Here is an 18,651-nt window from a genome sequence, read left to right as displayed (position 1 = left end):
ATCGGTACGGTACCGGTATTTTCCGAATTTTTACCTTCAATATTGGTACCGTCCCGGTACCATACCGGTTCCGAACCGAATATTTCGGTACCGATACCGATACCAAGAATTTATAATTTTCGGTACCGGTACGGTACCGAGCTCATCCCTACTTGCCTTTAGTCATTTTAAGTTTGATTACAAGAATGATTAGGCTATGTTTAAGAATGCAATACATGAAGTTGGTCTTTTTGAAGTGTTAAATATTGGAACATTTTTATTATTAGTATTTATTTTTCTGTTCAATAATTTTCAAACTATGAAATCTTCTATTTTGTTTGATTTAGTTTTACTTCTTAACACACTAATGAGCTTGCTCAATGTAAATGCCTTAGCAAATATTGTATTTAGTCTTTCCGTTAGTGTTTTGGTATGACTTTTTTCTGATTAATGATTATCTTAGAATAACCACACCCAATAATAGTCTCATTCGTTGGCAAACATACCCTACCCAAGTAGATATAGACGTTGCTTTCAATCTAAAAAAAATAAATACATGAATTAAAAAACAAAGAGTAAAAACTTGCAAATGTTACTGAAAGACTTTTTTTTTTCTGACTCTCTCTTCAAATACAGACCGAAAAAAGCTTTTATTTATAGGTAGTGGGGATACATAACTCTGCCATATTATTGGTAAAATAATTGTTTTAGGTTCATAACATCTTTCGGCCCCCGGTTTTCCACAAATATAGAACCAGATCCACTAGATTTTACTCTTTTAGCGAGCTGTTTTTTGAATGACAGCGTATTCAGCAATAGCGGCATACCTCTTCATAGCCCAAGTATATTTCCATACCTCAGACGGAGTTTCAACAGTCCATGTTGTTAGTCTGACGCTCGATGATGGTGCCACACCATTTCAGAAGGAAACTGATTAACTCGTAAAACCACCTCACCTTATAGGTGCATAAATTGGGTTTTTCAAATACCCAGTTCTAGGTATGGAGTTGGGCCCGAGTATGACCGGGTATTGGTCATACCTAGGTTGGGTTCGAGTCCGGGTATTGTCTTTAAAAACCATACCATATGCATCGGGTTCAGATCGGGTATAGAACTTAGGGTTATTCAAAAAGCTCGCGCCTCGAAGCTCGGGCTCATGGCTCGCTCGATAAAAGCTTAATTAAAACTAGCTAAAATTTTGATTTGTAACAACCTAAGCTGAGTTGGCTCTTTTTTGTAACCGAGCCAAAATTAACCATGGCTTTGCTCGTTGGCTCGATCTTAGGATCGTTTAACTTCAAAATCGAGCTCAAGCCTAGCTAAGCTACCTCGTTTAATTTCGAGCTCTGGCTCGAAACCACCCTGGCTCGAATCGTGAACAGGCCTAATAGAACCATGTATTCTAGAATTTGGTATTTGAATACCCCTTTTCAGGATATTGAAAAAACCCTATTTTCGGGTTTTGTTTTGAGTACCATTTTTTGGGTATAGATTTGGTTTTTTATGAAGTCACATTTTTTTAGTATCTTTTGGGTATTTAAAAATCCCAGTTTCAGGTATCGGAAAAACCAGATTCCGGGCGGGGGTTGCTAAATAAAGGGACCAATTACGGCTTCCATCAAAACTTATATAAACCCAAACCCCAAATTGAGTTACTAACTTACAAGCCCTAACCCTCATTTCAAACAATGAGCTGATCAAATTCAACAACCAAAATCCAATCAAATTGAAGCATAAGCCATGGTTTCAAAGCAATCCGTTGACGCCGGAGCCGAAGCCGACGTGGACGCCGGCGTAGTTTCATCACCGAGACCGGTTCGCACGAGCGACAGGCTCCGTACACGGCCGAAGGTGTACAACCGGTACGTGCATACGATGAACCGGAACAAGGCCAGGAGTATGAAGCGTAGGAAGACCAAAACTAGGGTTTCGGCTGCTGAGATTGCTAAGAACTTGAAAGGAGGAGGAGGAAGCAGCAAACAGAATAATAATAATAATAATTCGGTATCGGTATCGGTTTCGGTTTCACTTCTGGTTTAGTGTTTGATTGTTTAATGATTTTAGTGTTAGTTTATGTTATTATATGCATTTTGAACTGAATGAGCTCTAGATGATTTTATCAGAATAATAATTTGGTAGCGGTTTCGGTTTATTGTTTGATTGTTTATAAGCGATTTTTAGTGTTAGTTTATGTTATTATAAGCAGTTTGAACGGAATGAGCTCTAGATGATTTTTTCAGAATACTAATTCGGTAGCAGTTTCGGTTTAGTGTTTGATTGTTTATAAGTGATTTTGGTGTTAGTTTATGTTATTATATGCGTTTTGAACTGAATGAGCTCTAGATGATTTTATCAGAATATCGGGTGTTTTAATATTATTATAATATTCGCGATATTGACCGATATATGACTGATATATCACCGATTTTTTCGATATCGGTATCTACCGGCTTTGTTCTTCCATTCATCTTATAATTCTCAATTATCCTCAAATCTAATTGAGAATATCGATACTGATTTAATTTATATTATTATATGCATTTTGAACTGAATGAGCTATAGATAATTTTATGAGAATCATTATGGATGAAATTTTGGTTTGGTAATAACTAATAAGATACATATTTGTGATTTGGTTTATTGTTTGATTGTTCAAGCAGTTTCAGCTTTATTTTCTGTATGCATGTTTGGAATTTGACAGTATCTATAGCTGTGCTTTTGTAATTGGAGTCTGTTGGACACCTATGTGCTGTGATTAACTGTTAATTACATTTGTGATCATATGCATTTTATGGTCTATTGTATAATAATTTAATGGGTTTTTAGTGTTAATTTATATGCATGTTTGAAATTTGACTGTTCATTGGTGTGTTTTCATATGATTAGCTGTTGATACATTTGTGATCATAGCCATTTTTTAGGTTTGGAATCAGAAATGGGGGAAAATTAGACCTGCATTTTGAACTGCATGAGCTCTAATTGATCATATATGACTAGAAGATAGTTGCTTGTGTTATGAGAATCATTATGGTTGAGCTAATTGGATTGGTAATAACTAATAACATAGTTTCGGAAATGGATAACATGACTTATATAGTTATATCCATTTATAGTCTCAGCTTTCCACATCACACTGACCTGCTTGCACATGGTGTGTGCAGGTAGACCTTAGAAGATGCCATTTTGCACACACCACATATAGGGCTTATTGCATGGATTACACAAGATAAATATTTAAGATGATAGATACAGGGCCAAATCATGAAAGGAGGCAACACATAGAATAATTCGATCGTAATTTGGTTAATTTTTTGGCCATTGAAGCAATTTCTAGTGTTATTATCTGTATGCATGTTTGGAATTTTGTTGTATTAATTAGTGTGTTTTCGTATGATTAGCTGTTGATACATGTCCGATCATAGGCATTTTTATGGTTTGGAATTAGGAATGGAGCAAAATTAGACCTACATTTTGAACAGAATGAGCTCTCATTGAATTTGTGAGAATCATTATGCATGAGCTAATTGGATTTATAATAATTATTAAGATAGTTTCCAAAAAGGAAAACATGACTAATCTTCAAACTTAAGTTCATAGTGGAGGGCACTTAGGTTATTTCTAGGCTCGGAAGATGTCATATGCACACCAAGTATAGTGCTTATTGCATGTCTAGCCTCAGAAGATGTCATTATGCACACCAAATATAGTGTTTATTGCATTGAGTATACAAGATAAGCATTTCAGATGATAGATACAGGGCCAAATCTCCATATTTTAAATGCTATTCTAATAATAGCATTAGTACTTTCCTTTTTTTTTTGGGTGTGTTTTGGAGGAGTATCTTTTAGGATTCGTCTGTGATGCTGATGATAATAAGATTGATGATAAGCTATTGGTGTTGTATATTTGTTGGCTGCCATGTCATATTGTTCTAAACTTGTTTATCTTGTTCTGTTTCAGTTTACCTAATTTAGATAACAAAACTTGAATCTTAGTAACCTTAAATACAACCGATTTCATTCAGTATACAATAATTCTGATCGCCATGATAAATTCAGAAACTAAAATTTATGCTTTCTTTCCTTTTTTGTAATCCGTACCTATTGTTATTACAGTCCGATATAGCACTTCGACGTTCCACAAGACAACGTAAAGTTCCTTCAAATCTTGAAAGCTACACAGACGAAACTTCCGGATCAGAGGATGGGGACTTAATGGTAAGTTTCTAATATTGGTTTGTAAGTCTTTTACATGCCTTTGGAGATGAATTTTTTTGATGGTTTAGAAAACTATGCACATCTTTTCAGGATCATCGGGAGTACCGACATTCTAGAAACCGGAATTCTAGCAGTGTTAGACAGAAGTTTTCATCACGTGAAGGATTGAGACCACGTCGTGACGGGCTTCGTCCTCGTCGTTCTAATACAGATTCAAGGAAACTAATTCTTGAATCGGAGGATGATGGAGATACTTATGAGGATAATAATGGTCAAAATGTAACAGAAAATGGCAATGAGATTGAGGATAATGATGGTGAAAGTGAGGAGGGTGGTGCTGAGGGTGATGGTGATGATGAAGGTGAAGGTGAAGGTGAAGAAGAAGAAGAAGAAGAAGACGAAGGCGAAGAAGATGGTGATGATGAAGATGGCGAAGAACAAGATGGTAGAAGAAGATATGATCTCAGAAACCGGGCCGAGGTCAGGCGGTTATCCATTGAAGAAGGTAAACAAAGACCAAGATCTCCAAGAAGGGTACTTCAACAAGGTACAAAGCACAGTAGGGATGCTAGAAGAGGTGGGTCTCGAGTTCATAAACGCCATCGGATATCACGTGCTGATGACTCTGATGATTCACTTCTTGTTGATGAGCTGGACCAAGCTATGCCTATGCCATGGTCAAGAGGCTCGAGCCGGTCCGGTGCACCACCATGGCTTTTATCTGGACCTGATATGCACGGGTCATCGGCTTGGGGGCTAAATATTGCTGCATCCGGTTGGGGTCATCAGGGAGATGTTTTGGCTAACCTGGCTTCTGGTGTTCAAACTGCTGGCCCCAGCTCCAAAGGTGGGGCCGACATTCAACCTTTACAGGTTGATGAGAGTGTAAGTTTTGATGACATAGGCGGGCTTTCGGGCTATATTGATGCCTTGAAAGAAATGGTCTTTTTTCCATTACTCTATCCTGATTTTTTTGCTAGTTACCATATTACCCCTCCGAGAGGAGTGTTGTTATGTGGTCCCCCTGGCACTGGGAAAACGCTAATCGCACGAGCTTTAGCTTGTGCTGCGTCAAAAGCTGGACAGAAAGTAAGTTTCTATATGAGGAAAGGTGCTGATGTGCTTAGCAAATGGGTTGGTGAAGCTGAAAGGCAGCTAAAGATGCTATTTGAAGAAGCTCAAAGAAACCAACCTTCTATTATTTTCTTTGATGAAATTGACGGTCTTGCCCCTGTTAGGTCAAGTAAGCAGGAACAAATTCATAACTCTATTGTTTCAACTCTACTTGCTTTAATGGACGGTCTAGATTCACGGGGTCAGGTGGTTTTAATCGGTGCAACCAACAGAATCGACGCCATTGATGGAGCATTAAGACGACCTGGTAGATTCGATCGTGAGTTTACATTTCAGTTACCTGGTTTTGATGCACGTGCTGAAATTTTAGACATTCATACTCGAAAATGGAAACGACCTCCATTAAAGGAGTTAAAGTTAGAGCTTGCTGCTAGTTGTGTAGGCTACTGTGGTGCTGATTTGAAAGCTCTTTGTACCGAAGCTGCGATTCAGGCTTTTCGTGAAAAATACCCTCAGGTTTATACCAGCGATGATAAGTTTCTGATAGATGTTGAATCGGTTGATGTGGAAAAGAAGCATTTTATGGAAGCCATGTCAACAATTACTCCAGCTGCGCATAGAGGATCAATTGTTCATTCTAGACCATTATCTCCAGTTGTTGCACCGTGTTTACAAAGACATCTTCAGAAGGCGATGAGTTCTATATATAATATTTTTCCTGCTCTTGATATTTCATCTGAATCCAAGAAGTTTTCTATGCTTGTTTGCGGTTTTGCTCTTCCTCTTGTGTACAGACCTCGCCTTTTGTTGTGTGGCTTGGAAGGTTCCGGACTGGTAAGCTTTTCTTTAGATCAGATGCTTATATTCGTAGGCGTGTGGCAAAGGGGTTGCTTTGGGTGATGTCTTATCTGCAAACGAGACGAATGAACACGGATGTCATTAATTTAACTTTAACTAAACACAAACACGAACAATTAAACGAGTCATAGACCCGCCTGTTTGTCGACTCTGTATCTGTTATCATTTAAATGTGATGTTATAACTGAATTCGTAGTTCTTTTTTTTTCAGGATCACTTGGGACCCGCCATCTTACATGAACTAGAAAAGTTTCCAGTTCATTCTCTAGGTCTTGCTTCTCTTCTTTCTGACCCGAGCGCTAAAACACCAGAGGAAGCTTTGGTACATGTGTTTGGTGAAGCAAGAAGAACTACACCTTCAATATTATATTTACCTCAATTTCATCTTTGGTGGGAAAACGTATGTGACTGTGCATGTATCTATACATTCTTTCATTCTTACTGTTTATAATACAAATTTAAATTTCATGTGAACTCAGGCACATGAGCAACTTAGAGCTGTGCTGCTGACATTATTAGCAGAGTTACCATCAGATTCTCCAATATTACTGCTTGGTACATCTTCAGTTCGCCTTGACGAGCTTGATGGGGACCCGTCTTCTATATTCCCTTCACGTAACATGTATGCCTGGTTATTATTCTGTTACTGTGCCTAAAATGTCTTTCTTTATGGTACATAGTTAATATAATTTCATTTATGTATCTAAAACAGCTACCAGATGGACAAACCGTTAATGGAAGATAGAAGTATGTTTTTTGACCGCCTGATTGAAGCTGCTTTGTCAATATCGTCAGAGGGAGCCAAAAACAAGTCCCAAAAATCAACTGCGGTTCCTGAACTCAGCAAGGCACCAAAGGTTGACACGGGTCCAAAAGTCTCTGAACTAAAAGCTAAAGCAGAAGCCGAGGGTCATGCTCTTCGTAGACTCAGAATGTGCCTACGTGACGTTTGCAACCGGTAAGTTTTACTTTTATTATGTTTGTTATTATATTGTGTTTTGGTGGACTTGTAACATGTGCAATAAGGGTGGTACTTTTTTACTGGGGCAGGGTTCTGTATGATAAACGTTTCAGTGCGTTTCACTACCCTGTGTTGGATGAAGACGCCCCAAATTATCATGCGGTTATTCAAAACCCTATGGATATGGCTACTCTTCTACAACGTGTCGATGCCGGAAAATTTATAACTTGCAAGTTGTTTTTGGAAGATTTTGACCTCATTTTGGCAAATGCAAAGGTTCGTTTCCCTTTCCCTAAAGTGCAAATATTTTTAGCCCTGTAAACAAACGATCGAACACTAACTATTAACGAATGGAATTTTCTTGTTTGTGTTTGCTTATGTTCATTAGTTAATAGCATAGATGAATGGTTTACGAACGTAAATGAACAAACATAACTGAAGATAGATGAACATACATAAGTTAGCTAGCACCCATCAGAAGTAAATATGAACAAAAATGCTTTTGGGCCTAAAAATCTAATAGAACAGGCCTAACAAAATTAAATGAATTTATTAATGAACGTAAACGAAAGAAGTCAAGAACATAAACGGCATAAATGAAAATAAACGAATGAACATAAGCGAACCAAAGTCAACAAAAGAACTTAAAACGTGTGTTCACAAACATAAACGAATGAACGAGTCTCATGTTCATGTTCGTTCGTTTAACTAAATGAACTAAGACTTTTGTTTGTGTTTGTTCGTTTATGAAATAAATGAGCATCCCGCCGAACAGTTCACAGGTACATTTACAGATTTACCCATTTTTAAATTCTTTTGTAACGCTTCTCATCGTCCATGCAGATATATAACAGGGATGATTACAATGGATCTAGGATTGTCAGTAGAGCATATGAACTTCGAGATTCGGTATGCCATTTTTTTAATAGAAGTAAACTTATAAAGTTACACGGTTGTCTTTGTTTACGTAAGCATGTGTTCTGTATAGGTGCATGGGATGTTATCCCAGATGGACCCTGCATTGGTTGCTTTCTGTGAAAAGATTGCTGAAAACGGTGATCCAGTGTCTTTGCCTGAAGATGTAGCGGGATCTTCTTTCCAGAATGTTCCGGTGATGGCAACTATGACTCGAGCTAGTGCACGCCTTCGTCACGTCCAGCCAGAAGTTAATTTAGATCAAAGCTATGAAGCACTAAAACGCCCCAAAAAGAATGCTGATCCTTCACATACAGGTGCCAAAAAATATTAATCAGGAAGTTAGATTTACGGATATTATTATTATTATTATCATTATCTAATTTAATCTGCAATTTGAATTTTCAGCATCAACGGCTGATGAAGGACCTGCTCAGGCTCAAGAACCAGCAGTTGAAGATCAAGATGATGCAAACCCTGGTCAAAGCTCGTCTCCGGGTTGCGTTGAAGTCAACAATATTGCCGACGAGGCTAACGAGTCACAATCCGATGATACAATCATGGTGGATGCTGTGAGTGACAGCAAAGTTGAATCTGCTAAGAAGCTTTTGTTGGAGCGAACAGCTGATTATGGTGTTCCTGAGCTGGAAAGACTGTATACCCTAATCGTGAAAGGTGTTTTCGAGTTGAAAAATGTCGAACCCGACAATCTCAAGTCCTCAATTTCAAACTTTCTGCTTGGCTTTGCGGAAAACGAGGCTAATTTTTAAAGGGAATCATTTTTTTAATTTCTTGATGGATAGATTTTGCATGTTTTGACCAGTATTTGTAATTTTAAAGGATTTGGGTAGAATCTAGTTTGAAGCCAATAGGTGTTCCTTTTACTCGAGCCAAGCCTAATATCGGCTACGGCTTGGCCCGTTTTGACTTACAACAACTTAAGTTTGACTTGTTTCGAGCTATTTTTCAAAAACTTGGCTTGTTAGTCGTTTTTTCTAGCTTGGGCTTGGCTTGTTTATTATTTATTAATTACTTTTTTTTAATATATTTTGAGAAAAAAAGCTAATACAAGCCTAGCTAGATTCAGCTTGACCTCAGTGTGTCCTCTTAAATTAGCCAAAGCTTGGTCAGCTATGCGGTGTGAAATGAATATATAGAAGCCTGAAAGAGTTAAAAAAATATTTAAAAGGCTTGAGCTCGGACTTAATAACTAAATAGATTTATTTTAGGCTCGAGCTTTATAGGGGTCGACTCTCCAAGGACACCGACTCTTTTGCCCATTCACAGTTCTCCTCCGAGGACGCCGGTAACTCTCCGACGCCGGCAACCAAGTAAGTTTTCCGACGCCGGCAACCAGGTAACTTCTCTGACGGTAATCGGCAACTCGTCGTACGTCCAACCAGGTAACCTGCAACTCTCCAACGGTAAGTTCCCCGACTCTTTTGCCCTCATCATAGCTATCCCCAAACCTCCGTCACGCCGGAAACCGGGCGTCTTTTGGTCAACCTGCTAGCTTCAACCTACCGGGAGCTCGATTTCCGGCCACTGTTAGCTGCTACCTTCCCTTAGTTGCCGGCTGACCGTTTCCGGCCACCAACACGCCATTGTTTTCCGGCCACTGCTAACTTTAACACACCGCATATTCTTTTTTAAAACCAATTAACTGTTAACTGTGTTAAGTAAATACTTTCTAAATTTAAAGCTAAAATAGTATTTTTGTTTGATTAAAGTTTTAATAAAATTTATCCACTTTGATTAACATAAACACCCAATATTATTTATTAACACGTATTACCACTTAGGGGGTCGTTTGTGTTTTTTGGGTGTGACGTTTGGCGTGTGACCTACATCTTTTGTGGCTATTGCTTGGCATTGTGTGATTAGTGACAATCATAGACCATAGAAGCCATGATTATTACTTGAGACCGTGTCCGGAAAGGAGGGGTGTAGGTAAGGAAAAAGGTAGAGGACATACAGTACGTTTGGTTTCCTGGAATGTAGGAACTCTAAGTGGTAAGTTGTTGGAGGTGGTAGATGTGCTTAAACGGCGTAGGGTTCAGATAGCATGCCTTCAGGAGACTAGATGGAAAGGGCATAAAGGGGCCGAATGTAATGGATACAAATTGTTGTACTCGGGGTCTGATGGGGCTAAGAATGGTGTAGGGTTCCTAGTGGCTAAGGAACTACACAATAGTGTGGTGGAGGTGATAAGGCATAATGATAGGATTATGGTGTTACGACTAGTCCTAGGTGAGGAAGTAGTGACAGTAGTTTGCGCTTACGCACCACATGTTGGACTAGGAAATCGGGAAAAAAGAGATTTTTGGGATTGCTTAGACGCGGTGGTAAGGTCCATACCTAGGGATGAGAGGATGTGCATAGGAGGTGATTTTAATGGCCATATCGGTAAGGATAGCGATGGTTTCCAAGCTGTCCATGGGGGTTGTGGGTTTGGTGATAGGAATGAATCGGGCACAGATCTCTTGGACTTTGTAGTGGCCCATGACCTAGGTATTTTAAACTCGTTTTTTAAGAAAAGAGAATCACATTTGATTACCTTTAGCAGCGGGGGACGAAACACACAGATCGACTACATATTGACGAGGCAAGGAGACCGACGTTGCTGGAGGGATTGTAAGGTGATACCGGGGGAGACGGTTGTGGCTCAACATCGATTGCTGGTAGCAGATATAGACTTTAGACATAAGTTGATTGAGCGAGAGAGAAAAGGTACACCTAGGATTTGATGGGGAAATCTAAAGGACGACAAGCTGTCACTATTTACGGATAAGCTTATATTGATGACCTTGGTTAGAGCAGAAGAGGACTCATGCCAGATGTGGGAAGCAATGGCGACAAAGATTACCCAAGTAGTGAAGGACACTCTCGGGGTTACGATTGGAAACACGGGGAGGCATAAGGAGATGTGGTGGTGGAATGAGGTCGTCCAAGAAAAGATACGAGAAAAACAAGGAAGTTTTAGGGAGCTTATGAGGTGCACGAATGAGGAAGAGCGACTGAGATTGAAGGAGTCATACAAAAAGGCTAAAAGGGAGGCGAAGAAGGCAGTGTCGGAGGCAAAGAGCACTGCCTATAAACGGATGTATGAACATTTAGAAACACAAGAGGGGGAACATGATATGTTCAGGATTGCCAAAGCAAGGGAGCGTAGAAGGAAAGACATAGGGGCTGTGAAGTTTATAAAGAGTGAGGATGGGCAGGTACTAGTTAAAGAGCAGGACATCATATTAAGATGGAAAACCGATTTTCAGAACCTTTTCAACAGCGAGAGGGCCTACCAAGAAGAAAACGACAACACACGCTTACAACGAAAACAACGGAATAATTGCTTCTGCCGACGTATTACGCAGGATGAGGTGAGGAACGCACTAAGGAGGATGGGAAGGGCTAAGCAGTTGGTCCAGACAACATACCTATTGAGGTGTGGAAGTGCCTAGGGGAGGAAGGAGTTTTGTGGTTAACTACTCTATTCAATAGTATCTTCAAGTCCAGTAAGATGCCAGATCAATGGAGGAGCAGCGTCGTAGTACCTATTTATAAGAACAAAGGAGACGCCCAATGTTGTGGGAATTACAAAGGCATCAAGCTACTAAGTCATTCTATGAAGCTATAGGAAAGAGTTATAGAGACTAGAATTAGACGGGAAACCCAGGTTACAGTGAACCAATTTGGTTTCATGCCGGGGCGGTCCACTACAGAGGCAATACACTTTGTAAAAAGACTCATGGAAAAGTATAGGGAGAAGAAGCGTGATCTACATATGGTGTTCATTGACCTAGAAAAGGCGTACGACAATGTGCCACGTAGACTGCTTTGGGATAGCCTTGAGGGCAGAGGGGTCCCATGAAAATATATAGAGATGATTAGGGATATGTATGCCAACACTACAACAAGGGTGCGTGCGCCCTTGGGGGATACTGACTTATTCCCGGTGGAGGTAGGCCTTCATCAGGGCTCAGCACTGAGCCCGTTCCTTTTTGCAATAATCTTGGACGAGGTGTCAAAGTCAATTCAGGAGACAGTATCTTGGTGCATGATGTTCGCAGACGATATTGTCTTAATGGCTGAGACAAAACAAGATCTGAACATGAGGTTGGAGGAGTGGCGAGCAGCTTTAGAAAATAAAGGTTTAAGGATTAGTCGCTCAAAGACCGAGTATCACCATTGTAACTTTGGCGGGATAAACGATGATGAGGAGATCCATATCACCATCGAAGATCAAGTGGTTCCGCGGGTAACGAAGTTCAAATATCTAGGATCGTTTGTCCACGGTGACGGGGAAATAGATAGTGACGTGGCCCACCGTGTCCAAGTTGGATGGAGTAAATGGAGGGCAGCTACAGGAGTTTTGTGCGACAAGAGATTCCCAAACAGGCTAAAGGGTAAATTTTATAGGGTCGCGGTTAGACCGGAAATGCTATATGGAACAGACTGCGGGGCCATCAAGAAGTCACATGCGCGTAAGCTAGAGGTAGCAGAAATGAGAATGCTGAGGTGGATGTGTGGGCACACACGATTGGACCGAATAAGAAATGATGTTTTTCGAGAGAGATTAGGGGTTGCTAACATTTCAGATAAGATAAGAGAAGGGAGATTGAGATGGTTTGGACATGTGAAGAAAAGAGAGACGACGGCTCCTATCCGATCTGTAGAAACTATTAGTATAGAGGGGAGGAGGGATAGAGGACGTCCCAAATTAACTAGGGCCGAGAGGATTAAGCATGATTTGCTAGATTTGCACCTCTTCGAGGACATGGTTGAGGATAGAAATTCTTGGAGACGTAGGATTAAGGCTAAGGACTTCCAGGAGAAACGCAGAGCTTTTTTTTTTTTAGCTCTATCATAGGGGGCGCTTCCTTACCTTATCTCGAGTGTAAAATGATATATTACTATAATACCCTATCTTCAAATTAGTATTTATAACACATATTTAGTACTCATTACTAATATCACTATTATTATTGATATATTTACATGTTTAGTACAACTATTATTACGATAACGCATATGTAATGTCCATTACTTATATCATTATTATTGCTATAACACATATTTAGTACTGATCTACTCATTATAATATCACTATTATTGATCTATTCATTACTAATATCACTATTATTACTATAACACATATTATTGATCCCATGCATATGGTTTTCGAGCCGGGGGTCTCTATGAAAGCAACCCCTCTATCCTTTGGGATAGAGGTACGGTTTGCCTACATCTTACCCTCCCCAGATTCTGCTAACAGCTTTGCTATTAGTGGGATTTATACTAAGTATGGTTGTTGTATTTCAAATAGCTTGCTAACACGTTGACTCATTTGCACTCTTGGTGTTTCTTTACCTTTTTTCTTTTGCTTGAAAAACACTTTGATTTAAATTCCGTTTTTATTTTTACTTTTTAACAAAATACTTTTGACTTATTCTTAAAATAGTTGTCAGAAACTTGTTTCTTTTTATAAAATAAAACAAAAATTTATTTTACCTGCTAAAAGTGAAAAAAAGATTAATTGTTAACAATATTTTGTAAATCCTTTATATAACAATATATCGTAATCGTTTTGATTTTAATGAGAATTAATTACTAATTAAAAAAATAAGAGATTTTATTTATTTATATATTCGATAAGATATTCACAAAGCATGCATAATAGTGTTGTTTTACTTCATCTATATAACATAGAAGAAGGCTATTCATCAATCTATCTACACAAAATGAAATAAATATACTTAATTTTAGCCTATTAAGTTAAAAACTAAATCAGTACTTTGAGCTAGCTTGTTGCTATTTGGAATTGGTCATAGTTATCATCACACGGCACTTCATCGGTCAAGCTTGGTACTCAATTGCCATCACATGGCACTTTATCAGTTAAGCTTGGTACTCGATTGCCAACATACGCCATTTCATTAGTTAAGCTTGGCACTCGATTGTCATCACACGGCACTTGTTCATTTAAGAGTGGTGTTTGCACACAGTTCACACTAGGAATCATGGGTGGAATTAAATTAACATTAACGTTTTTGCATATTGATCCAACCTTGCCAGACGGGTTGGCAGGTTGTATATTGATTTTATTGAGAGTAATGCCAACGCAACCATCCGGATTCTGAGCGCAGTGAATGTTGATCGCGTCTTCTGATGTACAAGTCCCGTGAAAATCATAAAAGGTAACGTCCTTTATTTGAACCACTGAAATTGGCTGTTTAATTTTACGAAAAATAAGTAACAAAACCAAATACAAATATTAATGTAAATGTAGCAAGAAATATTTCTACATACCCTCTCTTCCTTGTCGCATGTTTGATGAGGGCAATAAAAGTGAGTGAGTATGATCGGATTTTGCACATTCGTCATTTCTATGCTACTAAATGTTATTTCGCTTGCAGAACCCGATCCTCCCTTGAAATACAACAATTATTTAAATACATGTAAACGTAACAATTACTTAATTATTTAACTAATATATACCGGCACTGTTTTGACCCGAACTCCGTTTTGAGTATTGGTGAAGGTTGCACCGGTGACCCTAATACTGCCTGCAGATTCTCTAGCATTGTGCCTTCCTAAGCTTCCAACACTTGAAAAAAGACGTAATAATAATTAATAATAATCAGCAATTCAACATCATTAATTAATGGTGTATTGGTTTTTATTAATTTCAACTATCATCTTTTGGTCGATGCTGGTCCCAACTAACGAGTTGGCAGCTGATAGTCCTAAATTTTAACGCATTTGTTCCCCATGGCCCACAACTAACGTAATCCTAAAGCCGTTACTTGGTAGTGCTGGAAAAACGTTTTTTTGCCGGAAAACTCACGTTTTTCGAAAATCTCAGCATTTTCGTCCCAAACATCTTTGTAACCTTAGATCGGACCTTTAGAAAACTTTTTCTAGTAAAAGCTCAAATTATTGAGGATGACGGAACCCTAGAACCACTGTTGAAATCGATTGGTGGTGCTCAAATGGTGGTGGTTTGTTGGTCGTGAGTCAGTTGGTGGTGGTGATGTTTAGTTTAGTTTACCGGCAAAAAATGTGACCTTTTTTTTTTTTGCCAAAATCGTTTTTCAGGCGACCTACATGTAACGACGTTAGGATTCTGTTAGTCGCGGTTGAGAACAAATGCGTTAAAAGTTGGGATCGTCAGCAACCAATTCTTTAGTTGGGACCGAGAATGATCAAAAGATGATAGTTAAGATTAATAAAACCCAATATACCTTATTTAATTGATATCAATAGGTAATTACTAAATTTATATACTAATAAGTGTGATAAAAAAAAACCTTATGCCATGGCCAGGGCCACAATGTAGATCAGTAATGTTGATGTTATAGCTACCAGCATTAATTGCAATACAATCGTCACCTGGACGTTAATTATATGTTAAATAAAAAAGTTTTCTTTTCTTTTTAAAGAAATAATTAAGAGATATATATAAATAGGGGAAAGTTAAAGTACAAATGAAATAAACGTGCTAAACATGAGAATCAAGTAGAGCAATTATATATACAAGTAGAGTAATTATGTAATTACATCTAATTATGTAATTACATCATAGATTACTCTATGATGTAATTACATAATTACTCTACTTGATTCTCACGTTTAGCTTGTTAATTTCATTTGTATTTGATCCAAACCCTGTATAAATAATACCAGTCCCAATGTTTCCACCCACGATATTAAGTCCATTAGTGGCTGAAATATCAATGCCATCTGTGTTAGGACTATCTTTGTCTGCGATTACAGTGATATCATTGATGGTAGCATTGTCACAAGCATTTATAGATAGATGATTTCTTTGGCTGTTTGTTGAGGTCACTCGGTCGAGAAACAAGCCCGGACAATTATGAAACGCCAACGCCTACATGAAAAAGATACAATTTACTTTAGATGTTACATATGCAGGTAGGCCTGTAAATGAGCCGAACGTTCAATGATATGTTCGACGGGAAGTTCGTTTATTGTTGTTTATTTTATAAACAAACCAACATTGTTCCGTTTGTTCGTTTATGGTCGTTATTTTATGTTCGTTTATGTCTGTTTATTTATCTTCGTTTATGTATTAACAGAAAATAATTAAATATTATCTGGATGAGCCATCTACTTAAAGGTTTTATATTTGTTAATCTGATTTCATTTAAGTGTTTTCATTTATGTCGTTTATGTTTGTTTGTGCTCATTTACATTTGCTCACATATGTTCGTTTATCTTTGTTCAGTTATGTTTGTTTAGATTTTAAACAAACGAATATAAACGAACACAAATGTTTATTTTTTAAATAAACGAACATGAACATAAATATTTGTTCGAAAGTGTTTGTGTTCCTTTGATTCGTTTACAGCTTTCATTATTCACATGATAAATACATCGGTCTCAATCTTTAGGCTTTGCCGATTTTATTTGTGTTAGTTTGTGTTCATGAACCGTTAGTGAACACATTCATTTCCTTAATGAATGAACATGAACATAAAATCTCGTTTAGTAACTGTTCGTGAACCGTTAGTAAACAAATTATTTCCTTAACAAACGAACATGAACAAGGCCTTGTTCGTATTCGTTCGGTTCGTTTATCGTCCTATATGTAGGATAATTAACAAACGTACACATGTGTAATCACTTACAGTGGGATTCTTTTCGCATGTGTTAGGAAGCGTCTGGAAAAGATCAACATATGGTTAGATAATAAATAATCAATGATTTTTGTTTAATTAATTATAATCACCTTAATTAACTACTTATAATAAATACCTTATGGCATGTGTTCCACCAATCCGACCCTTGCCCGTCAAATGTTCCACCGGATCCACTTATATGAAGATTTTCGACGTTTACAAAACTAATCCAAGTGTCGAAGTTAGACGGCCAAGCGTTCTTCGGTATGGCCATAACGGTCCCAATGACCTATTAGCTCATATAGCCATGAAAATATAAATATTGTTTTTCATATACGAATGGAATATATATAAGAAATTACTAAAACGCTCATTTTATCACAATAATGCGTTGGAACTTAAAATTAATTCTGTCGGAACTCAAAAACAATTCGCTTCACAAAAAGTTCGTTGGATCTCATAAAAATTTTATACCCTAGAAAAACTTTTTTACACGTGGCTGCTTGTTATAGGTCTACAATACCAACACCTAATATGTATAAACTGTCGGAACCGACGAATATAAGATGATCATTTGAGATTTTTTTTTGTCAAATGAACATTCTGTTAAATTTTTGAGTAATATTTACTTACATCGACCTCTATCTTGTCACCTTTGCATGGACCTCGGAAAGCCAACGGCCCTATTTGTGAGTTGCCTGTGGATAACACAAATTTACCTGAGCCAGAAGCACATGCAATGTTCCATTTATTTTCCTGTCACATACATACATTATTAAAACATGAAACTAATGTGTACACATGTACTTAAATTTGAATAAAAATGGAATTAATTAATTAATTACCAAAGTAGCACTAGTTTCTCCCAAAAGTCCAACTTCATTTACATCAAACTGTTTTGTGGGAGTAGTAATTAAATACTGCGGTTGAAACAAAAAGATGAATACAATGGTTGCGAGACTAAGAACGAATGTAATCGCAACTGCTGAGCTTTTGTACCCAAACCCCTTCATGAAACCAAATACATCTTCTTTTAAAACTTCCGGATATTCCTTAGAAGATGATCCATGCGATGCTGGTACCTTCCTTCCCCTTAAAGCCCCTACCGCCTCTTTTGTTTCCTCCATATTGATCATTCAACCTAGAAAAGTGATTATTTCTTAATCACGGTCTACAAGGGAATGTATATCAGATTAGGGTTTCTAGCATTGAGCCTACGAGCCTGTTATTAGAAACCCTGATATGATATACATTCGAATACAAATTTGTTTGCAGCGAATTTCAAAATCTCACCTTTGAAGCTTCTAATATTACACTATTCCATGAAAAACGAAGTGTTTTAATCTCTGTCTATATCCCTTTTTAACCTTCCCTTTGCTTAAGATCAAGCCATCTCCGATCATCTATCTCCGCCTCCACTTGCTTCAAATCCCTTCTCGTGTTTCATTTTTTTTTGGGTTTAGTTTTCTCGTTTCGGCCACCTCTTCCATGCCAATGTTACTTATACACCACTCTTTATTAACCAATTCTCCATAAATGGAAATCAATCTCTACCTCTTAATTGCTTATTTATTAACCTTATGAAGCTACCATCACATTATCAAACGAATTCGAGCCTCACATACTTTTTAAAGGACATAAGCACATCTAATAGATTTTTGGTCATAATACAATGGTATCTTTCATTTCTATAGCGAGTAAACCAAAACTGAAAAAGTTCTTGCCCGCCATAACACATGAGTTTGATTCCATTAGTTCTATTTATGTTTCATGTTGTTTAGTGATGTTACACGTTATAAAATGCTAATGTGCCATAATAGAGAAATGCTAAAACTTGGATAAGTCAATTAAAAATATATGATTGTAATAAAACAACTTATTTTTTACCACATTACTTTAATAATCAAATAAAATGTATTATATAATATGCCCATGAAACATGGGTCATTAATCGCCTTAAGGGATATGGTATGGTGATGAGATTGATCTTCTCTATCATAGAGATCAA

At 37.7% G+C, this 18,651-nt stretch overlaps 2 protein-coding genes across 2 annotated transcripts; one reads left to right on the top strand and one right to left on the bottom strand.

Annotated features, from left to right (window-relative positions):
- Positions 1–1,719: 1,719 nt before the first annotated feature.
- Positions 1,720–8,811, top strand: LOC143612191 (ATPase family AAA domain-containing protein At1g05910-like). The gene is made up of 10 exons (XM_077086231.1): positions 1,720–1,983; positions 4,095–4,196; positions 4,287–6,104; positions 6,340–6,528; positions 6,608–6,750; positions 6,841–7,086; positions 7,179–7,365; positions 7,933–7,998; positions 8,078–8,321; positions 8,413–8,811. Exons 1-10 carry the CDS (start codon positions 1,720–1,722, stop codon positions 8,772–8,774), a joined length of 3,621 nt encoding a protein of 1,206 aa, XP_076942346.1. The 3' UTR covers positions 8,775–8,811.
- Positions 8,812–13,870: 5,059 nt separating this feature from the next.
- On the bottom strand, positions 13,871–17,770 carry LOC143612190 (exopolygalacturonase-like). The gene is made up of 9 exons (XM_077086230.1): positions 17,489–17,770; positions 17,277–17,399; positions 16,780–16,932; positions 16,653–16,685; positions 15,685–15,892; positions 15,312–15,393; positions 14,500–14,608; positions 14,311–14,430; positions 13,871–14,230 (listed from the first exon to the last, which is right to left on the bottom strand). Exons 1-9 carry the CDS (start codon positions 17,768–17,770, stop codon positions 13,871–13,873), a joined length of 1,470 nt encoding a protein of 489 aa, XP_076942345.1.
- Between the last annotated feature and the right edge of the window lie 881 nt (positions 17,771–18,651).

This window comes from Bidens hawaiensis, unplaced genomic scaffold (assembly GCF_021521415.1).
Source record: "Bidens hawaiensis isolate Kalapana, Puna unplaced genomic scaffold, B.hawaiensis_p1.1 tig00033888_1, whole genome shotgun sequence".
Taxonomy (NCBI): domain Eukaryota; kingdom Viridiplantae; phylum Streptophyta; class Magnoliopsida; order Asterales; family Asteraceae; genus Bidens; species Bidens hawaiensis.
Note: the sequence above shows the minus strand (reverse complement) of the source record. Positions and strands in the feature narration are given on the sequence as shown.